The sequence below is a fragment of the Rhineura floridana genome, chromosome 5, assembly GCF_030035675.1.
Source record: "Rhineura floridana isolate rRhiFlo1 chromosome 5, rRhiFlo1.hap2, whole genome shotgun sequence".
Lineage (NCBI taxonomy): Eukaryota > Metazoa > Chordata > Lepidosauria > Squamata > Rhineuridae > Rhineura > Rhineura floridana.
Window position 1 is genome coordinate 96,566,187 of NC_084484.1, and position 27,287 is coordinate 96,593,473.

Consider the following 27,287-nt stretch of genomic DNA (forward strand, 5'->3'; position numbering starts at 1 on the left):
AACATCCTTCCATGTATCAACAGCTTGCTTAAACAAAGAACACAGAAGGCTGTTACACCTTTTCAAGTATCCATAGTAAGGGGCAGGCACTGGAAAGCATTCTGGATCTGAAGTAACCAATTCCTGTTCTTTTGAGCACATATTAACCAATGACTGTGGGAAAGTGGAGTGAAGCATGCAGAATGTTTATTTAATATTACACATATTGTTTAAAACAGCCCTGAAACTACAAGCAAAGCCTGACTGACAGGCACAGAGTAATATACTGGGGTAGGATTGTATTAGTTACACTTGTACAAAGTTGGATTACATTCTCTTTTATTTATTAAAGACAAATAGCCACCATCCACACTACTCATGATCTCAAGATCTTACTACCCTTTCCACATCTGAACAAATGTCTTATAATCGACAGTCGCATTTGGCTATCTATTTGGACATATGGAAGGTTTACAGTGATGTATGTATTTAAACTAGGACTGATATATTATTCTTATCTTTTTTGCTGGTTTCATGGATTATTCTTATTTTTAAAGGGAGCTGACTTCCCCTCTTTTTTCTTCTGTTATATTTGTAATAAAAACAAAACAAAAAGCAAAACAGACAAGTAGGACCTGCAACAAAACGTTGCAGTGTACTGCAAGATACCCTTTCATTCCCTGTTCAACTCAGTTTTCTATTTCCCCCATCCCCCCAATACTAATAAAGCAGCAAATGTAAGAGCTCAATTGGAATTTCAAAGTTTGTTAAATTTTAATATCAAACTCCTTTCAATTCCAGAATTGCAATCTTTGTTTTGATTGGTTAAACGAATGAATTTAATATACTAGTCTAGAAACAAATTAATTTCAGTTCTAAAAAAATCAAAGTACATTTGAACCAATGGTACCTTTACATATAAGTGTGTAATTCTTGAACCTTTGGCTCAAAACAGAACTGGAACATGTACCAAGATGTGTAACAAAATATAACCCTCTAATTATATTGCTGAAGAAGCAGAAGTAAATAAATAGAAATATGACTTTATGAAAGTCGAGACAATTATCTATTAAATTATTGCCACCTCATACCCAATGGTCTCTAGGTGACATAACAGATTTAAAGACAAACAATATAAAACAATTTTTAAAAAACACAATATAACACAACAAATTTAGAAGCATACAATACAAAAATGTAAAAGCCAAATGAAAGAAACTAACTAGGACAGCACACTTCAAGGGCTGAAGGTCTGAGTGAAAAGAAAGGTCTTTGCCTGGCAACTACAGATGGACAAAGAAGGTGCCAGGTGTGCCTCCCTTGGGAGAACATTCCACAGCTGGAGCGCCACCATTGAAAAGGTCCATTCTCATGTTGCCATCCTCTGAGCCTCCAGTGGAGGAGGCACATGAAGAAGGTCCTCTGATGATGAGTGCAGGGTCTGGGTCAGTTCATACGGGGAGAGGCGGTCCTTGAGATATTGAGGTCCTGAGATGCATAAGGCTTTTTAGGTTAAAACCAACACTTTAAATTGAGTCCAGAAACTAACTGGTAGCCAGTACAGCCATGTCAGAATTGGTGTTATATGTACCCACCAACTTACCCCAGTCAGCAATCTGGCTGCCAAATTCTGCACTAGGTAGAGTTTCTGAACCAGTATACCAGAGTATACCAGAGAGTAGACAACCGAAGTTAGGCTATCCAAGCGCAGACAACTGAAGTTAGGCTACCCAAATAGGGGCACAGCTGGGCCTCCAGTCAAAGCTGATGGAAGGTACTCTTCGCCACCAAGGCTACTTGAGCTTCAAGCCACAGTAATGGATCCAGGAGTACCACAAAGCTACATACCTGTTCCTTCAAGGGAGTGTAACCCCATCCAAACTGGGCCATAACCTATCCATCCGGTGTAGGGAACCACCCATTAACAGTGGCTCAGTCTTGTCTGGATTAAGCTTCAGTTTATTGGCTCTCATCCAGTCCATTACTAAAGGCAATACAGCGATTTATCACATCCGCTGCTATACCTGCAGATGTAAAGGAGAAATAGAGCTGTGTGTCATCAGCATATTGCTGACAACATGCTCCAAAGCTCCAGATGACCCCACTCAGTGGTTTCATGTAGATATTAAATAGCATGGGGAATAGAATCAAACCCTGTGGGACCCTGCATTGGAAGTTCCGCTGGGCTAAACAGCATTCCCCAAGCAACACCCTCTGAGAACAATAACCCAAGTAGAACTGGAACCACTGCAAAGCAGTGCTGCCCACACCCAACTTGGACATAGTCAATGGTATTGAAAGTAGCTGAGGGATCAAGGAGAATTAACAGGGACACACTCCCCCATCTTTCTCCAGACACAGGTAATAATCATCCAGAGCAAAAAAGCCAGTTTCAGAGCCCAAACTGGGCCTACACCTTGATCGAAATGCATCCAAAAATCACTTTCATCCAAGAGAACCTGGATCTGGTCCGCAACCACACACTCAAGAAAAAGGGGAGATTGGTAACTGCCTAATTATTTACTTTTTCTGGGTCCAGGGAGGATTTCTTAAGGAGTGGCCTAACCACCACCTCCTTTAAACAGGCAGGGACCACCCCCTCTCACAAGGAGGCATGAATCACCTCCCTGGCCCAGCTCGTTGTCCTCTCTCTGCTGATTTTTATCAGCCATGAAAGGCCAAGGGCAAGAGCACAAGTGGCTGCCCAGACTGAACCAAGCATCTTGTCCACATACTTGAGACCAGTAACTGAAACTCATCCAATACAACAGGACAAGACAGTGTTCTGGAGACCTTGAGACTCATCCGCTATAACAGTGGAGACAAGGTCCTGGCAGATACAAGTGATTTTACCCTCAAAATGCTTTGCAAACAAGTCACAGTGAGCCACCATTGGTTCCACCACCTCCTGTGGGCCAGAGTGTAAAAGGCCTCATACAACCCGGAAAAGCTCTGCTGGATGGCATAAATATGCCTTCTTTGCTACCTTCACTGCCACTGGGTAGGCTCCATAATGCTCACCAGTGTTCAGCTGTATTCATCTGGAGTTTTTCTCCACTTGGGTTCAAGCCATCTCCCAGCTTGCTGCAAGATTTTCAACGGGTCCTGTGACACCTTAGACTAATAGACTTATTGTGGCATAAACTCTGGAAAATTATTAACCGCAAGTACAAATGTGTGGGGGAAAGTGACTAGAAGAAATGATTTACCTTTATGTGAAATGGGTTTCTTGTAGAGGTTAACATGCAGGATGTTTGTAACAAACCAGAAGGATTTATTGTCCGTATTCAGCATAAACTGACCTTTGGGTCTTGTAGATAAAGAATTTATGGTGCACACACATCTAGATCACACTGCATCATACACTAAATCATGGCTCGAGCAGCCTCCTCCAAATTTCTGTATAAGTCATGCTAAAAACTGTTCTGCCAGTAGGCAAGTCTCAGTAGTTACTGGCCTTTGAAACTTGCTTGCAGTAGAAGCATAGAAGGTGAAGAATATAGTGGAGAGCAAGAAAGCCACAAAATACCTTGGCTTAGGGTAGCATAGCGCAGCAGGAAAAAGGACTGGGGTTCCGAGAGCCTGTATATTTGCAGTCTTGCTACACTGAGGCATGTCGTGCAAACCAGGCCACTGGCTTACAGTTTCCACTATTCTGAATAGCTTGTTCAACTTTTATTTAAACTAAAGCTAAGTGTTGAGTCTCATGACGCCCTCCTGCATGGTAGCTTGTGGGCATGGTGAGTTTCAGACAGCGGTGCCATGCAACAGTGAAATTAGCTAGCATGTGCACATCTCTGCATGTATGGACTTCAAGCACAGCTCGGGAGTTTTCAAGATGTCATTCTGAAAACAGTGACTATTTAGTCAATGCACTTAGAATTTTACATGTGCCATAAACTCACACAGCACTCTGGACTAGAACTGCCCAGAAAATGTGGCAGGTGCAACACTATAGGTTGTTGCACAAGCAAATAAAATCTCATTTGTCCATCCAAGATGATAGCATAGCGTGAAAGTGAATAACTGAAGATTTTCATTCCCAAAATTACATTTTGTGAGGAAATGGGTTTTGGTTTGGATATTAAGTTTTAAACGTAACACAGAAGTCGTAGCTTGGAAAACAGATGGTTTAGGATCATAGCAACACTTCATCATCACACACAATAAATAAATAAATAGAAAAAAAGAACAAGGACTAACACAACATCAGAAGGAGGATTACTGGAAAAAACATACTAAGTAAAAGGTTATGCTAATATCTCAAGGAACCTTGACTGTGATAAGATGTGCTGTTTCACACATGCACACACTAGGCTGCTCTCAAGAAAAACCAATGAAAGGACAGCTACGATTTCAACATGGTATTAGGCAGAAGGTTATGCTAATCTTTAGGGCACTCTCAAGGAAACTTGACTGTGATAAAGTGCACTGTTTCTCTCACACACAAACAACACTACACTTGTGGAAAACTCAACACAGCAGTTATATTCTCAACATTCTCCTACGTATCTGTGGGTTCTATTTCTGAGCTTCACTAGAAGTAAAAATCACTGTCTATTCACAAACTCAAGAGATTTAATGTATCAAAAGTTAACCTCAGAAGCTCAGCTTCTTTCAACATGAATGCTGCCCAGACTATTGATCAATCCACTTTCAAGCTGCTTCCTTCTCTGTTAAGGCCACATAATATCTGGTAGTACTACCAACTCTAAAAAAAAAGTAGCCTTTAAAGCACAGTATCCAGAAGATCCTGATGGATTCAAGTTAGCTTGTAGAACAGGTTTCACAGAGCAGTTCTTTGCATGCCTTTGGAACATCAGTTGAGGATTCTGAATGCTGAAGCACAACAGATTGTTAACATTCAGTGTTAAAGATTCAAACTTCAATTAGCTCAGAATGAGGAATGAGCAGTTCCCTACTACAAATGAGAATCAAATTTTCACCCATAAGTGAGCATTCAAAGAGTTGGAAATGCATTCTTATAACCTGTTGCCACCCTGAATTGTATAACAAAAGGACAGTAAAACAGTGCCAAGACATAACCAATTTACATTAGTAAAGTGGGGATGCACCCCAAATGCAAGTTAAAATACTAGTAGTGTGCGAGGAGTTCCAATCTAAAATGAAACATAGGCAAGATGATTTCTGGAATCATTCCACATACGAAGATGCTTGCATGCCATGCTTGTAATCACTTGGCAAACGCTTGTGCACATACACCACTATAGCCAAAGTTAGTATTTCTTCCATCCCTGGACTGTTACATAGAAATAAGTGACTAACTGTAGCCCTGATTCAGTATGTCAGCAGCGAAAAAGTGTACTAATGAAACCATAGCATCATAAACTCAAAACTACATTTTATATGCAGATTAAGAGCATAGAAAATCTATGTTCAATGTAACCATTAAAATGTACTGTACTTTTCTGGTAATATTAAATACCCATTCTACATACAGTGCATTTTTAGTTTGTGGTGATGCTGTACAATTTTGCTGTGTATAATCAACAAGCTATTTCACTTGTCAAAGTCTTTGGGAACAAACAAAAAACCAATACATATTTTTTAAAATGTTGGTTTCTCTTTCTTTATTGAATTTAAATGCCACCCCCCTCATCACAAATGAAACCAAATGTCTGAAATCACAAAGAAAACCATTATAAAAAACCATCATCATGACAAGACCCTTCTAACACAAGGGTCTTTTGATTATTTTACATTTATTTTGTTTGACAGTATCTTAGTGAATAAATGGAATTCTACCATTTTTAAAAAAAAGTTTTTCCCCATCCCACCCCATTAAAGCTAACTCGAGTGGGAATATTTTTCTATTGTATTGAGAAAAATGAGTTCAAGAGGAAAAAAGGTGATGGAGGTTAGACAGGAGGGGGGAATACATGGGCCAGTTTTTTCTATTTTATTTTCTAATATTAAGGATTCATAGCTAGTGCTCCAAATTATGTTCATGTGTAAATCCCTGGATTGCAAGAAAGAACAAAAATCTGCTACTTCTTGTGAGCATAAGAACATAAGGACATAAGAAGAGCCTGCTGGATCAGGCCAGTGGCCCATCTAGTCCAGCATCCTGTTCTCACAGTGGCCAACCAGCTGCCTGGGGGAAGCCCGCAAGCAGGACCCGAGTGCAAGAACACTCTCCCCTCCTGAGGCTTCCAGCAATTGGTTTTCAGAAGCATGCTGCCTCTGACTAGGGTGGCAGAGCACAGCCATCATGGCTAGTAGCCATTGATAGCCCTGTCCTCCATGAATTTGTCTAATCTTCTTTTAAAGCCATCCAAGTTGGTGGCCATTACTGTGTCTTGTGGGAGCAAATTCCATAGTTTAACTATGCGCTGAGTAAAGAAGTACTTCCTTTTGTCTGTCCTGTGAAAGACAAGAGGCACCTCTAGGGAAACAACAGATAAGCTACATTGTGGGTGAGAAACTCTGGATGTATGAACTAGGAGCCATCTATTAATTGACTAGTTTGCATGCCACTTTAAACCATGCTATGGCACTAGTGGATGAGCCACAGTAAAGCATCAGGCTCATGTACTCCTCCTCCTCCTGCAAAACCAGAATGGCTTCTACCAAGATATCAGGTTCAAAGAACATCAGAGGAGCACTAATTGCTAACCATTGTTTGTTGTATGGCAGGGTTTCTGATCACAGGGAGGCTTCCAAGCATTTTCAGCCAAATGCATTAGAAGGCGCCTTCAGACCTTCCCAACTCAATGATGCCTGGAGAACATTGGAGGCAGGGTCCATTCTCCTAAACACTTTATGCCCACACATGTTCTTTGGAATGCATGAAGGCGGTTCGTGTGAGAAGCAAGTTACAGTCATTAAGACACCTGGGTGGATTCTTTAACTATTTAGAACTATACAAACTCGATCAACACTGCAAACTTGAACACACCACAAGATTCAGAGCATGGCTTCAGAATACTGGGCTCCTACTGGGAGGAAGGGCAGGATACAAATCTAATAAATAAATACTAATCTATGGGATGCAGAAAGACCAAGGAGAATTCCCTGTCCCCTCTTCATAAAGCCTCTCCCTCAAGTAAGGCCTGTAAACAGGGGCAGGATACTGTAGTGGAAGAGGAGAATCAGGGAAAACTCAGGTGGAGGCAGCTTGCACAAAAATGAAATGACACTAGTCCCAAATGTTGATGATCAGTGCATAGCAGAGTGAACCAATGTTCCATGAATCCTTAGCCCAAATGTTTTGTTACTGAAGATCTGTGGAGCTGCAACAATAGTTAATAATGAATGTACTTTAAGGGATGGAGAAAAGCCATAAAAGAGTGGAGATTCTCATTCTTCCTCCCAGTTTATATGGTTACTATCCTACAATAAGTACCTGCATGTTGCAAGGGAGTATTACTCTTCTTTGAAGAAGAAGAAAAGATACAAAGCCCCACAGGCTATCAAGGTGGGGGGGGGAGAGCTCAATTCCACAAAAGGCTTCTTCAGCACAAGCTCCATTTATTCTGATGGATTTCAGGATCCTGGAGCACTTTGGGGATTACAGTTTATCCACATCATCTGACTAGTCATCCTGCTCAATAATGCATCCCTTTTTCACATGAGATCCCATGACACACTTGAAAAAGCTACTCCTTCAAACCTTGTCTTAGAATTTAAACTCATGCGCACATGGCACAGGAAACTCACTCTTAAGAGGATTGTGATTTTGAACTAAGATTGTGTTTAGCATCAAGTTACATTTTTTGAAAAAACTCCTTTTTTAATGATAATGTTCTTAGTTGGAATAATTACTAAGAATTCAACCTGCTATGAAAAGTTTACACGTTGCTGCATTTGAGAAAGGAGGCAAGTTCCCTCTCTCATACCAGCCAAATGAAACAATATTTAGAGGTATACAAGGAAAGTCCAGAGATTGCTTTTAGACTTTAGTCCAAAATTTGGAATGTATATTAACAGTGCAGTCCTACACATGGATACTCAAAGGTTAGCCAATTGAATTCATTGGGGCTTACTCCCCAGGCAACTGTGTATCTAGGTAATCAAGTCCCATCTTTTAGCCTCAGTCCACATCCCTAATGATGCTGATCTACTTCACAGGGTTGTTATAAGGATTACTGAAACAATGTGAAGCATTTTGAACACTTGGGAAGTGCTAAATAAATATGTACTGTGAATGCCTTCTGGAAAAAAGAAATGAAAGCCACATAGAAGTGCTTGGCAGTTAGGGACAATAACAATAAAAGGATCAGACAAATTCATAAAGGATAAGGCTAGCAGTGACTATTAGATACTTCCATGATCAGAGAACACAAGCCTCTGTATGGCAGGTGCTGGGGAATAACAGCAGGAATATAATAGTATGCCCTGCTTGTAGGCTTCCCATAGGCATCTGGTTAGCCACTGCGGGAAACAGATGATGGATTAGATAGGTCTTTGGTCTGATCCATCAGGACTCTTAAATAATATACTTCAACATCTTGCCACTGTCCTGTGCTTTTTCCTATCTAAGAATACTGCCTGCACCTATAAAAAGGAATATTTTGAGAATAATGTACTGATCTCACCAGTCACTGTTCATGTGCATAACAGTAAAGAAACAATTAATATGCATTCTCACTTATTTTCTTCTTTACCCACCTCTTGCCAAAATACCAAAAAGTACAGGAAATGAAAGCAGTAATGTGGAAAGTGAACCTTGCTCTCTTTCTAAAGCTTTTTTTGCTAGTTCTGCATTTAGACAGCATCAACACACACCCCAATATGGCTGCAACACACTTGCAAAATCAGTACAACTTCACACAAGGAGTAATAAGTGATTTGATTGCAGGATGGAAGCAAGTTATAGTTCTCAAGCCTAAATTTTGTTTCAGCATTTTTCAGTTATGTTAATACTCAGGAAGCATAGCTAGATCTGAATGTTAAAGGCATATTTACACTACAAATTTAAGCTCAAGAACATCTAAGTGTCATGGCAAAATATAAAATTAAAATAACTCTTGCGAGTGTAATCTAAGAAGTTTAGAAGTAGACTAAGAAGTTCTAAGATGTTCTTAGAATTCCTCAGGACTCTTTGGAAGAAATAATATATGAGTAAAAACAAAGTTTTCATGCCAGCTTAACTTTCTAGTGTAGATATACCCTTAATTTATGAGCTGAAGAATATGGGAAAGAGACTTAACATGTGTTTTCAAACAGCTGTTTAAAGTTAAACTCCAGACTGTCTCCATCAAACCCCAACATCTGTTAAGTTACATTTGATGGGACACAAGAGATCTGCAACTGGATTTTCCAAAACATCTTTCCTTTAAAGCAAGGGGGTGGGTATATAGAGAAACAGGTGGTCAGATTTTTATCAGAGCAGCACACGGTGAAGGGATATTTAGCCCTTCCCAAATCCCTCCCCCCCCCCAAAGCTGCTATTATCTCCGTAAGGGAGGCAGATATACATAGTGGTATCATATCTGCATTTTCCAAGGGGTGTGTATGTCAATTTAGATCAAGAAAGTGGCATTGGGAAAAGGTTAAATGCTTCACCCCTTACAGTTGTTGCCCCAATTCAATTTAAGGGTCCCCTAAGGCTACTTCAAAATATCAGGACATCTACTTCTGCCCTGTAATACAGCAACAAATTAGGCTGTGATCCAACAGGTTCTGTTTATGGGAAACCATGATGGTATTCCCCAGGGAATCCAGCAATTTTGCCAAACATCTTGTAAAATTGCTTGTTTTAAGTACTGAAGACACGGACTTTGCTGGTTTTAAGCATTGTGTGCGCTTGATGCTTTTAAACTCATCCCCTCGCATCATGTCAGTTCATCACATAGTGATATGAATGGCAGCAGAAGGCACAGAGAAGAGGAACATACGGCAGGCTCAGAGGAGTCCCTTCTGTCAATGCAAGACTCTCACAAGTTCATAATCCCATTTGGATGAGTTGTAACTAACTGTTGTTGTCAATACACATTTCAGCTCAAAGCTCAAAGTTCCTTAATATTCCTGTGATACTGTCAGATCTGTTTTCATATAGAGATAGCAAATCAGGTTACTTCTTACTCTGGCACAACCAGTTCCAAGTCTCACCTCCCCTTCACACCACTAACCCTTTTGCTTATAGATGCTTGCAACAATGCTTCGGTGATCAGAGGATTTCTTTTAAAACTGCATAATGTTATGAAAGTTGTTTTGAAAATCTGCTTAGACTGATGCTTCCACACTATATATTCACGAATTGGCAAAAAAACCTTGCACTTTAAGAACATACCTATAGCCAACAGATATTTCTATCAAACTTTAAAATGCAGGGATATTGGGCAGCTATAGTGAATGCACCAGGGGAGCAGGAGACCTGACCTCCTCTCTGAGATATTGCACTGCCCTACAAATATGTAAACATGCAAACACAGTTTGGGTTGGTCTTTTGCAGTCCAATCCACTTCTTGTGTAGCTTGAAATAATTTAGTAACATGTGTCTCTGAGCATATCATGAGTGGTGGCAACACCTGCCATCTCCAAAGATGGAGAATTACATTTTTGTATGTTTATTGGTGTTCTTCTTACTTTGCTTCATTCCTGTGTTACTACTGTTTCTACAGAGAATCTAACCTAGAAAATTATATTTTTCTCATTACTCATCCTAGAAATCTGTGTCAAATTTATTTTTATTAATTTCAAAGCCTTTTTATTGGTCAATGTCATATGATGGTGAAGACAGCCTTTTGTGTTTCAAATTGGAGGTTATGTTCTATTTCTATTTTGGGTGCATTAACAGTTGAATCTGAAACTGCACTTTGATGTAAAATCAGACGGATTACAATATGTTACTACTTCAGCAATGCCTCTAGCTATTGGAAAAAACAAACTGGCCTGCCCAAGATGCATGTTTTCAGACTGCTATGCTTAAACTACTCCACTTAAGCAAAGGTGGGCATGGCCAATTAAAAATATAGAGCACACTTAGAATTTTGCTAGAATATATTTCACCTCCCGTTGTTTTATATTGTGCAACCTGAAACACTCCTCATGTCCATTGGAAACTGTTCTGCACAATAGCCAGTGCCATTATTCCACAATTATTTTTGGAGGTTTTCTTTAGTGTTGCTGTACTTTACATATTCACAGAAACAGAAGCAAAAGAAAATGATTTACTATAGGAAACGTCACTAAAATTGCAAAGTAAAGCAAACATATTTAAAGCGACTATCTGAACTATATCAACTGTCTTAATATTTCTGCTTCCTCCCTGCTAAAACAAGATCAGCACAGTACGTCTTGTTTCTGTTATTTGGGCTGATCGCAGGTGTTGCCACCTGCTGAGAGGTACATGTTACCAAATTCTTCCAAGTTACATGGGAAGTGGAATGGACTGTGAAAGACCAACCCAAATTGTGTTTGCATTTTGACAAATTTGTAGGGCAGTACAATATCTCAGAGAGGAGGTCAGGGCTCCTGCTCCCCTAGTGCATTCACTATAGCTGCCCAATTTCCCTGCTTTTAAAAGTTTGATAGAAATATCTGTTGGCTATAGGTACATTCTTAAACTGCAAGCAAAGTTTATTTACGGTCAAAGACACGTTCATCCAAACCAAAATTATTTACAGAAAGGCAATTTAAAATACTATTAAAATAACAATAAAACTAAACTAAAGCTCTTCGGGGTTTACAGGGAACATAAGAAAGTAGGCTCACAATAACCGATTTGGTTACAAGACTGAGACATAAAGTTTGGGTTGCATAAGTACAAGTATACAAAGATTATTACTGTCTTAAACCCTAAAATACATGTATTATATACATCAAATTAGGGTAAGTTATACACACCCTAGTGAAATTCGTATTTGCTGCACTACATATATAAACTTGGCTACTTGTATAGTAGTTTGTTTATCTGATCCAGATAGTAGGTGAACAGTAGAAGCTTCAGGAGACTTATGTGAAATTTTTCGTAAAATCTCTTTAAGGTACTTAGCACGAATTTGAGAGTATAGGGAGCAAGAGAGAAGGGTATGCGAAGGGGTTTTAATGTCAATACCACATGGACAAATGCGTTGCTCGTATGGAATCCCCTTAAATCTTCCTTCTAAAACCGCTGAGTGTACAGTATTAAATCTCGCTTTGGAGAACATTACGCGAAACTTAGGGATTAAGAGGTGGTCTAAGTACTCGCAAATTTTTCCAGGGGCAAAGTTTAATTTTAAATAAAGTGGTGAACATCTTTTAGACGCTTGAGAAATTGCTGTTTGAAAATCTATATCCTTGATTCGTGAACGTATTGTCGCTAAGGCAACCTCTGGGGATTGAGATATTAAATATTCTTTTGCAAGGCCAACTTGTTGTAATTTCAATTCCAATTTTTGATTCCATTGAGATGGCCAATTATCCATCCACAATAAGGAAATGTAACCGGTGTATTGTCAGTAGAAATTTTTATCCAATAATTTACAGAAGCAAGCCAAGCCTGGCTTTCCAAAGCTAAAAATCCGCATTCCAGTCTTAGCGCCGCCGAGGGTGCACATCTAGGGACCCCTATCAATCATCGTAAAAAGGAGGATAGAATAGATTCAAGTAGGACCACTGAATGTTTCAAGGAGTGTATCCAGATTGGAACTCCGTATAATAATTGAGGGATAATTTTATGTTTAAATATATGTATTATCGCCGGGATAAATTGACCCCCTTTGTAATAAAAGAAGCGAATCAGATTATTCAAGGATAATTTTATTCGTCTGATCATTGTTTTAATGTGGAATGACCAGTTTAATGAGGAATGAAAATTTAGACCTAAATAGTTGTAATGGGTGACTTGTTCTATAGAATGGCCATTCACTCTCCAGGTTGGGGCACTTATTCTCTTAGAGAACACCAGAATCTTAGTTTTGTCAAAATTGATAGTTAAATGATTTTCTGTACAATAGGACATAAAAGCCCTTATTGTACGTTTTAATCCCACCTTCGATAATGAAAGAATTGCTGCATCATCAGCATACAGTAATAGGGGGCATCTCTCGTCTGCAATCTTAGGTGTGTGAAAATCATGGGAAAGACATCTTTCATTTAAATCGTTTAAAAAAAGATTAAAAAGTAACGGAGCAAGTATGCAACCCTGCCTCACCCCTGTTGTTGTGGGGATAGAGTTTGTCAGCCCGCCCTCTTTTCCACAACGTATGCGCAAGGTAGTCTGTTGGTGCAATTGATATATTAGGAACAGGAGTCTTTTACTGATTGTGGTTTTAGATAGCTTTGTCCATAGGATATCTCGAGGGATTGAGTCAAATGCCGCCTTTAAATCGATAAAGGCGACATATAGGTCATTTCCCTTCTGTTTGCTATACTTGTGTGCAAGATGTTGTAGGATCAGACAGTGATCCAGAGTTGATACATTCTTAAACTGCAAGGGAAGAGATTGGGTGCGTGGGCACTGGGCAGAGGGGAAGCTCCTATCCTTTCCAAAAAGAAAACATTGTGAACAGTATCATTTAGATGGTTGTTAAGTAATCATTTTTGAGTTCAGAACTATAAGTTTTGTAAAGTTTTGTTTTAAAATGAGCTTATGGGAAGCATCAGACTATGGCATGGGGGTATTTTCAATTTAACATTGTGGAATGTGAAAAATCCATGCTGGCTATAGTATACAGCCACTCTTGTGGCTATATAATTAATTCCTTATAATAATAGCAAAATCATTCTCCAAGTATAGATCCTTATGTTATATAAGGATTAAGCTAACTTAAACCAAAAAGGGAAAAAACACAACCTGAACAAGCCAGGAAGAATTCAACTGGGCTAGATGATTTGTCTATTCAAACATTACATGTAATTGTTTATGTATGATATAGTTATCAGTCATGAGACATAATTAAAAACTTCCCTATATATTAATGCAATTCTTCATGCTAATTCTTTCAAATACATATAAGTTTAATATACATAACATAGCTAGCATTCATAAAACCTTGTATAAAACAATCATGTATAACAATAAAATGTCTTTGTGCTGAACAAATCCTAAACGTGTTTCAACCTATTCAGGTCTTCCTCAGTGGGAACTGTAAGTTTTTATCAGCTAAGTGCTGTTATGCTCCTTTGGCATTCCTGGATCATGTAACCAATAAGTATGACCTACACCTTTTCTATACAGATGTATACCTTGTGCAATCAACTGAGACTGGAAAATAAATATTAAGGATCCATAGTAATGCAGGCCTCTAGTTCAATAAATTGCTAGTTATCTCAGCCAGCTGAGATACTTCTTAGATTTCTTGTAAATTTCTTAGATTTCCAAATGTGCTCCCACGCCCCCCCAAATGTTACTGATCCCCAAGGGCAATTGCTCATACAAGCACAGCTCAAAAATAGTAAGACCCTGTACATGTAATCTAGAAAAAGGTTCCTCTTAGATTTTATGCCACCCACTATATAGCAATGGAAAGTACAACTGACTTAGGAATGGTAACTAAGGCAAGATAATCCACAAGAGAAATTTAGGAGAAGCCTTAACAGGGCTGACACCAGCCTGCCCGGGCCCACAGCGCCATTTGCCCCAACACCCCCTCCCAATAAGGCAACAAAGGGCTTATATAGACCCATCTACCCCACCTACCTCTAGTGTCAGTGCACAAGCCCCATGCTGCACACTTACCATCACCCAGGATGGTGGTGGGGGTCAACCCCTTAGGGCTAATGAGACAGGTGGGTTTATTTAAGCCAGCGCCACTTGTATCGGGGGGGTGCTTGGGCGTTCCCACTCCACGGCAGGTTCGGGTCACATGTGGATCGTGGAGTGGGCTCCACCCTCCCACCCTAAAGAGGGCCCTCTCTGGACCATGGGTGCCCTCAGCCAGGGCGCAACCTGGCTGTGCGCTGGCGCTGGGCTTGAGTTATAACTTAACTTTTTTGTCCCAAACTACATTTAAGGAGCACAGTCCAAAGTTTTTAACATTTCCTTGTTAGCACTCACAATACAAGGAAATCTGTATGGCTTTCAATACATAGTTTGGGTGCATGGAGGTGCTTAGGCAAATAGGACACCCTGCACATTAAGGAAAAGGTGTGAATTTATTAGACCAGTGCTGAAATGCCTTTATATCAAGGATGGAAAACTTGTGGCCCTCCAGATGTTGTTGAACTCCAACTCCCATCAGTCCCGGCCAGCATGGTCAGGAATGATGAGAGTTGTAGTTTAACATCTTCAGGGGACCCACAGGTTCCCCATCCCTGCTTTATGAAAATCTGTGGTGGTGATGATGATGCATTTGGAGCACTGTATATAGCTCCAAAATCTGTTTTCAAAACTGTTTCAGAGAGCTGGCAAAGGTGCAGAAAATGAATCCAAACACGATCAAGGTGCAGAAGTATCTTCCTTCACTATGAGCAGAGGTAAAATAATCTAGGATTTGCTCATTTAGAAAGAGACACTGACTACAGGGGCCATGATAGAAGTTTATGAAAGTTATAAAAGATCCACCCTTCTCCCATAACACTAGAGTGGGATCAGTCAATAAAACTGAATGGTAGTGGATTCAGGATTAACAAAAGAAGGTAATTCTCCAAACTCTCCAATTCCCATCAGACCTATACAATACAGTGCCATCAGTGGTTAAGCAATTCGTCTTAATGTATCCCGTCTAAATCAATAATAACTTCAGGAATCACAATCGCCAACAGAGTCATTCTCATAACAAGAAGCATGCTTTGAAAGATCGGGGGAGGGGTGGGGAAAAAAATCCACTCCCAGAAAATAAAAGCAAGGTAGTTGAAACACATAAAGTTAACAACTTTTCCTTCTCGAGGGCCCCAAATATTCACGCACACGCAGTCGGGTCGAGTGTACACGGACCCTACTCCTACCTTCTGCGGCGGGGTGCCGATGAGCAGCTCGAGGTAGTAGCCGCGTCCCGAATCTCCCTGTAGGTTTTCCACCATAGCCATGAAGTTGACGGAGCCGCTGGGATCCGAAGCCAAGGCCAAGCCCGCCGCCTCTTCCTGCTGCGGCGAGCTGCCCGTCCCGTCGCTGCTACTCCGGGGCTTCAGCAGCACGGGCGTGGGTACAAGAGAGCCGTCGGGGGCGACCGGGGGAGACACTTTTAGGGGAAGAGTAAAAGGAGCTCGGCTACGCCCGGTGGCGACGGCCACGAAGAGCAGGAGATACCCAGCAGCCAGCGACCTGCCCATCCCGGAGCCCAAACGCGCGGCGAGGATTAAACAGAGAGGGGCTGCCCGCGCAGACCCTGCTTCGTGGAGCAACAGCAGAGAGGCGATAGGAAGGTTCCTCGACGCCCCGGCTTCATCTCACCTTCCCGGAATCGGCGTCTCTTCTTCCTCGCATACCTGCTTAGACCACCCCTCCGCTCGTCCCTTGACTACACCACGAAGAAAGTTTCTTCTGGTTGGGGCAGCCTGAGGGCGCCTCCCGCCGTTTCGCGCCTCCTCTTTTTTGCAAACAATTGCCAAGTAACTTCCCAAACTCCACCAAGCAGCGGATGTGACGGGATTGGAAATGGTTTAGAGGAAAAGTGCCCAGCAGGGCCGTCAGCTCTACAAACAACCCGGCCCCGCCTGCTCTGGGCCATCCGCACCTACACGCTGCCAATCAACACGCTACGGTGGAAACCGCTCTTCAACTAGGCTCGTTGAGCGGTATTTCGCGGGGCGGGGGAAAGCTATTTTTGATTTAGCAGGGCCGGCTCTACCATTCGCTATTGTGAGCTGGCCGCCTCAGCCAGGAGATTTTGGTGTCATGAAAAAGCAGCAAATGGTTAATTTAATTTTTTATTGTTGTACTTTTACTGCCTAAGAACGGCTTGTGGGAGTTTCTGCTGGAGTTGGCACCGAAATAAGAATGAGCGTGGAAGCTATGCACGCGGGAGGGGGGGACGGAACAATTTGCTGCTCCACCACAGGCCGCCGAATGTCTTATTTAACTAACGTTCGTGTTAGAGTATTTAAGGTTTCCAGGATTTCTCGTAAGCTGCTGGATGCCGTGCACGCTTGTGGTCCCTCTCCCTACATTTACTAGTCTCACATGAAGGTAAGTGGGTCCACAAACAATCCTTAACCTTTCTCAGAGTTTACTTTGCACCATGACTCAGAGCCCTGGAACTCAAGGAGCAAAGAGAACAGATCTGATGATCACATATAGGGACAGTGAAATCATTTCCCTCACTGATTAACTCAGGGATGGAAAAGCTGTGGACCTACAGATGTTTTTGGACTCCAACTCCCATAATCCCAGGCTATTCGCCATGCTGGCTGGGGCTGATGGGAGATGGTCCAGCAACATCTCAAGAGCCACAGGTCCCTCACCCCTGGAATAACTACTGCAAGTTGCCACCACACATTGGGGATTACTGGGATATGGGTGGGGCTTCCAGATCAGCTGTAAGGTGGTGCTTCTAAACAAGCTAGAATCCCAGCACCTCTACTTGTAGTCATTAAACACTGACTTTGCTTACTTACAGTTCTTATTTCTAGGATCAACAAGCCAACTGCTGTCACAGGGTTTCATATGATGTATTGTCTGTAAGATTTTTTTTTTTTTTGCTGGAGGTAAGTTACCTGGGTGTGAAACATAACAAGCAGGAAATATTGAGAACTGAGAGATGTTTTTTACTCCTGTAGAAGTGGTTTTGTTCATTTTCTTGTTTGTTCCTCTGCCTGGAGAAGTCAAGAGGCTTTTTGCCTTGCGAACAGCAGAATGCATGAAAAAGAGTGAGAAGTTGGTTTCACAACACCAAATGATTGAGGTTGTGTGCCTGCATATAATTTACCATTTGTTTTTCATTGCACAAGAGTCAGGCATGATAATCACTTCTTCCAATAGCCCATTAAAATCCATCTCTGTATATCTCCGTTTCCCTAGAGTGTTCACCTCACCAAACAGGCAGTCCTGAAAACACTTCACTTAATGCAGTTTTCATGAATATCTAAGGCCACCCATCCTGTTAATTACAGGGGGCAGATCACATTAGTAAAATCAGATACTGCCATGAAAAATGTGAATACGTTCCTTCCTATTTACTCAGCAGATGTAACATATTGTGAAGCCTAACCGACCAGAGGCTGTCAGCTGCAAAGCACTTATTGTGGAAAATTCCCAGTGCATTCGGATTGTCATTTCTAAATTGTAATAGCCATCCTTTTTATTTAGAGGTTAGGGAGGGGAAGATGTGACAGAAATATTTTGTTTGGTGCCTACTGCAAGTTTGTTAAATGACAAAGCAAAGAAGGAAACTTAACTGTGATGTGCAGAGGCCTGGGATCAAATAGCAAGGATGGAAAATGGTGATTCTCCAGTTGTTACTAGATTACAACTTGGATCATCCCTGGTCATGGTAGCTGAAGCTGATGGGACCTGGAACCTAACAACATCTGAAGGGCCACAGGTTCTCCAGCCCTAAGATAAGCAAAAAGGAAGAGTTTGGGAATCAATTATATGCATACTTACCTTGGGAATAAATCCTATCAAACTCAGTGATACTTCCAAATAACTATTTCTAACAGCGGTTGCCAATCCATCAACAGTGGAGCTTTTTCATATTGTCAAGGGTCTGTTGACATGAACTCCAGGAGTTTTAGATCCTTTAGAGGCCCACTATGAATTGTTTGCAAGGCACTTTGAGGGTAAAGTTGCTCACCTCCGTAGCAATCTTGATGCCTCATCCACATCTGCTATAGTCCCCAGTGAGGTGTCCAGTGCAACATCTGCTGCAACTTCTTGAGAACGGTTTCAGTTGATGCAGCCTGATGACGTAGACAAGGTGCTTGCACCAATACAAGGTGCCTGCGTCAATCTTTGCCCTCTTGGCTTATTAAAGCTTGCTGAAGGGGGTTGACCGAGTGGATCCAGAGTGTGGTCAATGCATCGTGGGAGGGAGTGGTTCCAGCCACCCTGAATGAGGCGGTGATCCGACGCTCCTGAAAAAGCTCACCCTGGACCCAATGGTTTGCCACAATTACCGACCTGTTGCAAATACCCCCTTCTTAGGGAAGGTGATTGAGAGGATTGTGGCGCAGCAATTGCAGGTACTCTGGGATGAAACAGATTATCTTTACCCATTTGAGTCTGGGTTTAGGCCTGGTTATGGGACTAAATCGGCCTTGGTCATCCTGATGGATGACCTTTATTGGGGAGTGCGACCCTGTTACTCTTACTTGATCTCTCAGCGGCTTTTGATACCATTGACCATGGTATCCTTCTGGGCTGACTTGGTGACATGGGTATTGGAGGCACTGTTTTACAGTGGTTCCAGTCCTATCTCCAAGGTTGTTTTCAGAGAATAGCACTGGGTGATTGTCTTTCACCCCCCTGGCAGTTGTGCTGTGGGGTGCCACAAGGCACCATCTTGTCCCCAATGCTGTTTAACATCTATATGGAGCCCTTGGGAGCAGTCATCAGGAGATTTGGTGTCAGCAGTATGTTGATGATACCCAGTTCTATTTCTCTGTAACATCTGAATTAGGAGAGGCCATGCAAGCCCTGGACCGCTGCCTGGACTCAGTGGTGGGCTGGATGAGGGCCAATGAATTGAGTCTGAACCCTAGCAAGGCAGAGACACTGTGGGTTAGTGGTTCCCAAGTTCAGATAATTGGTCAGTTGCTGCTTTGGATGGGGGTGAAAAGCTTCACTGGACAGTGGGATTTACTTCCATGCAATCATGCTTAAAACTGACCATGGGAGAGGAGGAAGGAGGATGGGGAGGGGGAGATTGGATGGGTGGGCACTGGGAAGAGCAGAAGCCCCTTTCCTTTCCAAAAGAGAAACACTGTGTACAGTATCATACTTTTTCAGGGTTTCCCCCACTTTTTTATTCTACAGCAGGCACATGTAGCCTCCCACCCAAATTTAAACCAAAGCTGCCCCTGGCCACATCTAAACCAGATCTTTATTTCACTTTAGACAGTCATGGCTTCTCCCAAAAAATCCTGGGAAGTGTAGTTAGTGAAAGGTGCTGAGAGTTGCTGGGAGATGCCCTGTTCCACTCACAGAGATTCAATCAGGGCTGACTGTTAAACTACTCTGGCCACTGGAGCTCTGTAGGGGGATAAAAGTCTCATCTCAGCAGCCTTCACAAACTACACTTCCCAGAATTCTTTTGGGGAAGCCATGACTGTCTAAAGTGAAATAAAGGTCTGATATGGGTGTGGCCCCCTGATTAGCCAAGCCAAACAGCTGTGAGTCTGGCTTTTAGAACACTGACAGTTGGTTCTTACTGAGCATGCCCAGGCTAATTATTGACTTCAATGCTAAATTTCTTAAATTAATTGAAAATCAGCTAGGTATTTTTTAAACTTTGAAACTGCAGAAGATGAAGGTCAGAATATGGTGCAAGGTCAATAATAGGATTACAGGTACTCTGTGAACATAACTGATTTTTAATTAATTTCAACAAATCTTACCCCTTATATACCCAGTCGACCAGGAGGTCCGTTCTGCAAAACATAGGAAACAGACCTATAGTGTGGCAGCACCTACCCTTTGAAATTCCCTCCCCTTAAGCCATGGCACCTGCAATGTTTTTCTGTGTCATCCCCCAGTTGGCATTCTTTTAACTTTTAAACTGCACCCACTGAAGATCTTCCTCTTTCAACAACCCTTTTACTTTGAGACCTAATCCCAGTCTGCGTCTGTGCTGGAATTGCTTTTTAATATATTTTTAAACCTTCTTTTTTAAAAAAATATGTTTTTAAACCTTTTTTTAAATATGTTTTTAAAGCTTTTTAAAAAAATGTTTTTAATGATGTTTTGTTTTAATATATTTTAAAGTCTGTTTTTATGATGTTTTCAGTTGTTTTTAGTGCTTTTGTTTGCCATCCTGTGTTCCTACTGGGAGGAAGGGTGGGACATATATCAAATAATAAATAAAATATAAATAAATAAACCTCTAGGTTGGATTACGTAATGCGGTCTATGTGGGGCTACCCTTGAGGTTGGTCTGGAAGCTGCAGCTGGTGCAAAATGTGGCAGTGAGACTGCTCACTGGAGCAGGTTATCGCCAACATGTCACTCCTCTACAGAAAGAATTGCACTGGCTACCATTAGCTACTGGGCTAAGTTCAAGGTTCCAGTTTTGGTGTACAAAGCCCTATACAGCTTGGGACCAGGATACCTTAAAGACTGTCTTATCCCTTTTATACCCAGTTGATCAGTGCACTATGCGGGTGAGGGCCTCCTGCAGATGCCGTCTTATCATGAGGTTCATTCCGCACAACATAGGAAACGAACCTTTAGTGTAGTGTTACAAACCCTTTTGAATTTCCTCCCCTTAAATATTTGACAGGCACCATCTCTGTTATCTATTCAGCACCTATTGAAGACCTTCCTCTTTCAACAAGTTTTTTAAGCAGAGACCTTTTCCTGTCTTCATCTGTGTTGGAATTGCTTTTTAATATATTTTTTAAACCTTCTTTTTAATGTTTTTAAAGCTTTTTAAAACAATGTTTTAAAAGATGTTTCGTTTTCATATGTTTTTCATGGTTGCTGTGTTTTAATATATTTTAAAGTCTGTTCTTATGATGTTTTAAAGTGTTTTTAATGCTTTTGTTTGCAGCCCTGGGATCCTCCTGGGAGAAAGGGTGGGATATTAAATAAATAAATACACAAATAAATACATGCATACATACATACAAAGGTGGGGGAAATGCAGAAAAAGAATGATACTGTTCACAATGTCTTCCTTTTGGAAAGGAAAGGGGCTTCCCCTCTGACTAGTGCCCACCCCCCCATCTCTTCCCCTCCCTCCAGTGCCCATCCACCCAATCTCTTCCCCTCCCTCCCCTTCTCCTCCCTCCCCATTTCCCAGGTCAGTTTCACCTATCCTAAGCGTGATTGCACAGGGGTAAATCCCACTGAACTCAAAAAGTATGCAAATAATCAAACCTGCCCTCCCTCCTATCCCCTCCCTCTTGCACCCTCCCCCTCCCTTTGCCCCTCCCTCCCCATCCCTCATCCCCTTCGAATCCCCTCCTTCCCCTCCTCCCCCTTCCCGTGGTCAGTTTTACCTATCTTAAGCATGATTGCATGGGAGTAAATCCCACTGAACTCAATAAGCATGCAAATGATCAGACCTGCCCTCCCCTCCTCCTCCCTCCCATCACCTCCCTTTTGCCCCTTCCCTCCCCCTTCCTTTGCCCCCTCCCCTTCCAATACCCTCTCCCCCCTCCTTTCGCTCCCCTCTCCCCTCCTCCCCCATGGTCAGTTTTACCTCTCCTAACCATGATTGCAAAGGAGTAAATCCCATTGAATTCAATAAGCATACAAATGATCAGACCTGCCTTTCCCCTTCTTCCCCTCTCCTCTCCCTCCTCCTTTCTTTGTCTCCTCCCCTCTTCCTTCTTCCTCCTCCCCTGCCCAGTCCAGCCCTCCCTCCTCCCCCATGGTCACTTTTACTTATCCTAAGCATGATTGCACAGGAGTAAACCCCGCTGAACTCAATAAACATGCAAATGATCAATCCTACCCTACCCTTGCCCTTCCTCCCCCTCCCCCTGTGGTCAATTTCACTTATCCTAAGCATGATTGCAGGGAAGTAAATCCCACTGAACTCAATAAGCATGCAAATGATCAATCCATTATCGGCAAACTTGCACATTTCTTACCTCCTGGATTAAAAAGCAGAGAAATATAATTTTCTAGTTTAGATTCTCTGTAGAAACAGTAGTAACACTGCCCTGGGCCCCTGCTGGGAGGAAGGGTGAGATATAAACAAAATAATAAATAAATAAAATAAACACGGGAAAGAAGCAAAGTAAGAAGAACACCAACAAGCATACAAAAATGTAATTCTCCATCTTTGGAGATGGCAGGTGTTGCCACCACTCACCATATGCTCAGAGGCACATGTTACCAAATTCTTCCAAGCTACACAGCAAGTGGATTGGACTGTGAAAGACCAACCCAAATTGTGTTTGCATTTTGACAAATTTGTAGTAGATACTTTATTGCAGAGTTAGCCATAGGCCATGTGCAAGATACAAACAAGAATAAAATACAAGAAACTCTTTAAAACTCTCTCAGTTTGAAAGCTGCAACTGCAAAATTAGCGGCCGCAATGGTTACAAAGTTGGAATCATCGGATAAAAGCGCATATATCATTTCTCTGTCAGAACAAGGTCTTAAGAGATTTAAAATAGGAGAAAGAAATTTCTGTCTGGGGTCGTCGAAGAGTGGACAGTAAAGTAAGTAATGAACGATCCCTTCAATGTCCTTGCAGCCATATATACACTGGCGCTGGATTACTGGAATACCCAGAAACCGTTCCTCAAGATAGGCCGTGGGCATGGTTTGAAAGCGGAGAGCCGTAAAGGCTCTCCTAATGAGGGGTCTATCTATGGCTGCTAAATAATTTGACATGTAATGGTTGAGTTTGATGGAAGGATACCATCTGGAAAAGGCGGCCGACTCAATGGATGCTCGATCCTGAGCTGCATCATGGTTAAAGATCCAGTTCCGAAGAGCGGTGTTACTTGGCTCCACTAGCTTAGCAGGGGAGAGGTCGTATTTGGAAAAAATGGACAGCCACTCTTTGGCAGCTCCAACAGACTGCATTTGCTCTTGCCAACACTGCTTGGCCAAAGAGGCGCCATCCATGACATTAAGACGAAGCCAGAATCTTAATAATGCAAGATCTATGCGTGCTTGTATTGAAGGCAGACCCAGTTCTGCTCTGAGGTGGGCTGCCGGGGTCCCCTGGGGGAGGCCCAGCAATTGTCTCAAAAAAATGTTCTGAATTGATTCAAGTTTAGTTCTGGCCATGTTTCCCCAAAGTTCAACTCCATATAGGATTTTGGGGAGTATTTTTGCTTTAAATATTTTAATCAGCGGGGGGATAAGTTGGCCCCCCCGTGTGAAAAAGAACTTTTTAGCTGAACCTAGAGCTCGGGACCCGGCTAGAGCCGCTGCCTTGATTTGTAAAGTCCAGGATAATCTGTTGGATAAGTGTACACCTAGATATTTAAAGGTGTTAACTTGTTCAAGAGTGGCTCCGTTTAAAGGCCATCTATTTTTAACTTTCATAAATTTCCCACAGATCATAACTTTTGATTTAGACTGGTTGATAGTAAGATTTTGGACATCACAATACTCTTTCAATTTGCAAATCATGCGTCTGAGCCCAATTTTTGTTTGGGAGCAGAGTACCACGTCGTCAGCATACAGGAGTACATTGATCTTTTTGTCACCAATAGAGGGGGGAAAAAAGGCAGGTGAAGTAAGTGTATCTACAAGGTCGTTTATTAAAAAAGTAAAAAGAAAAGGAGCCAGTAGACAGCCTTGTTTAACCCCCCTTAGGACTGGGTTTTTGTTGACAAGGAGCCCGTGATATTTTGGCGTACCTGGGCTACGTTGGCTTGGTGGAGAGCCCTAATCAAATTTGTAGGGCAGTACAATATCTCAGTGACGAGGTCAGGTCTCCTGCTCCCCTGGTGCATTCAATATAGCTGCCCAATTTCCCTGCTTTTTAAAGTTTGATAAAAATAGCTGTGGGCTATAGGTGCGTTCTTAAACTGCAAGGGTTTTTCTGCCTATTAGTATGAAGAAAGTAGATAGGCCTTTCTAATGAAACTAGAACTTGGGAAATTCAGGACAACAAATGGAAGTCCTTCTTTACACAATGCATAGTTCAGCTATGGAATTCGGTACCAGAAGATGTTGTGATGGCCACCAATTTGGATGGCTTTGAAAGAGTATTAGACAACTTAAAGGAAGGCCTCCATTCTCACCAGGAGCGCCGTCGAGCAAGATCGTCCATGAATGGTTCACTCCTTATTCCCCCTACAAAAGCAGCTAGACTGGAGAGGACTAGGTCAAGAGCCTTCTCTGTAGTGGCTCCTTCGCTATGGAATGCCTTGCCAACTGACCTCCGCCAGGCCCCCTCTGCTGTGCTTTTGACGGGCCTTGAAGACTTGGCTCTTCAACCAGGCTGGGGAAGGGGTTTAGGTTGTTAGATTGCAGTGGTTTTAATTTTTCTGCTTATGTTTCTTATGGAATGTATTTGCATTTTATTGTATGTCGCCCAGAGTGGCAGAATAACCCCTGCCAGATGGGCATCTAACAAATTAAACAAACAAATAAATAAATAAATTCATGGAGGATAAGTCTGTCAATGGCTACTAGTAATAATGGTTGTATATTACCTCCACTATGCCTCTGAATACCAGTTGCTTGGCATTTGCAAACTGCAAGTGAGAAGAAAAGCAATATTGTGCTCATATCCTGCTTGTGGGATTCCTGTAGACATCTGGTTGGTCAATCTGGGAACAAAATACCTTTGGCCTGATCTAGCAGGGCTCTTCTTATTCTCTTCAGATATTAAAAAAAAGCTGGGTGAATAGTCACCTGTCAATCCATGTACCCCTTTTAACAAATGTGAAGTTTGCACCAGGAATGAAATTGACTAGACCTGAAATCACTTATGATCTGATCTAATCAACCTAATGTGTAGTTTGCATTCTATAGGTAGAGGGCGCTGCAGCAATTAAGAATTAGGAAAAAAATGTTTTCCCCTGCCTACAGCAAGGCCACCTCTTTATTATACTGTTGTGTGTGCCCCAATCTCAGCAGTGCAAGACTTTCAGGGGTTCCTGCACTTACCCAGGGTTTGGTTTCCTTGGAAAGAAGGTGACTGGAGACTGTGGTGTCTTTATGATATATGGTTTATTTACAAATATATACAACCTGAAAATAAGATGGATTAACACTCCAACAGATCTTGCTTCCCAACTAGAGTTCTAGGGAACTCCACAAAGCCATGGTTTGGGGTTCAATAAAGATAGTGAGGCAAGCCTCTCTGTGTCCTCTCAGATTCCAGTTTCACCTCAGAGTAACTCACACCCACCAACTACCTCCTGGCCCCAGGATGGGGAGGGTGATCACTATCCTGCCAGAATTCCTATAGCAACAGGACTGCTCTGGACTATATCTTTAGGCCTATAGATTGGCCACTCAACAAGCCCATTGACTCAGTTCATTGAGCTGAAGGATGAAGCTCTTGAAATACAATAGCAAGCAAGTCCAGTCAGTGCCATCCCTGTGCTGGACAAACTGGAAAAAAATGCTCCACTGCACATCATGTGCGTATTTATAGAAATACCTTAATAATGTATCTACCTAGCCTGTTCCTTTTGTAACTTATGTCTAACTAAGCTCAGAGCTAAATGGTTTAGTAAATACAGTATTTCCATCACAGACAATAGACAAAAACATCCCTTCTTTAATAACCATCAGAGCTTGGAAAAGTTACTTTTTTGAACTACAACTCCCATCAGCCCAATCCAGTGGCCATGCTAGCTGGGGCCAATGGGAGCTGTAGTTTAAAAAAGTAACTTTTCCAAGCTCTGATAACCATGAATACCTTTCTGGTCCATTAGATTGGGGGGGGGGACCAAAAGCCACAGTAGGGTAATACCTTCATTAGGAGCAACTCAAATGAGAACAAAGTAATGAGCAAGATTTTGAGTCCTCTGGAACTCTTCTTCAGTTTAGATGATTCCCCACACACATACATTACAATGATGCTGTCGCTATTTCATAGTAATAGGGAACATTCCTCAGTACCAGGCAGGCAAAATATGAGTGTTGGCACACCAACTCTCTAACCTTCCTCTATATATCTATATATAGATATACGCAAACACTGTCACCACACCCACAGACCAGAGACACACATTCATGCCTCCCTTCCTCTCTCACTCTCACACACCATACATCTCACAGACCACACATGCATACCTCCTTCCCACACACACCATGTACATATATATATATATATCCCTCTCTTTTTACAGACCACACATTCATACATACCCCCTCACTCACACTCATCTCTTCCCCTCTCTCGCTGCACAAGTGCATCTGTCTGAATCATCCGTGCACACAGAGCCCCCTTCATGAAGTGAAGCAAGTTCCTGCTCCACATGGCCGGCAGGCAACAAGCATGCAGACCAGATGGGTCAGTAGGCAAGTGGGGAAGCCATCCCTGCCATTTCTCAACCCTCCCCCCCCAATCCTCCTCCTAAACCAACTAGAATGCAAGGGGGCAGGCCCTTCCATCTCCAGCAACTGTTCTGCCATTTAAAAAGAAAATCCCATCCCCAAAATAAATAAAACTAGGGTTGCTAGCCTGGTGCCTACAGGCACCAAACGAAGGCCTTCATGGGTGATGGGTTAACAATCCCTGCTCTAAATAGTGTACAATAAGTTGCCATCGGACTGTGGAGTCCCCCAGGGGCTGCTTTCACACTGCACTTTATCCTGTTATTCTGACAATTCCTTACCTGGCAATTTGCACATTATATTTGACATTTCACACAACATACAAGCTAGT

At 42.0% G+C, this 27,287-nt stretch overlaps 1 protein-coding gene across 2 annotated transcripts in view; it reads right to left on the bottom strand.

Annotated features, from left to right (window-relative positions):
- The window catches only part of BACE2 (beta-secretase 2), a 63,112-nt gene extending 46,541 nt beyond the window's left edge, over positions 1 to 16,571 (bottom strand). The window contains exon 1 of one of the 2 annotated variants that reach the window (XM_061627613.1): positions 15,817 to 16,571. In XM_061627613.1, coding sequence (XP_061483597.1) covers positions 15,817 to 16,140 — 324 coding nt within the window. In that variant the 5' untranslated portion in view covers positions 16,141 to 16,571. The remainder of the gene's footprint in view (positions 1 to 15,816) is intronic. The other variant, XM_061627612.1, reaches the window with a different exon arrangement.
- Positions 16,572 to 27,287: the final 10,716 nt, after the last annotated feature.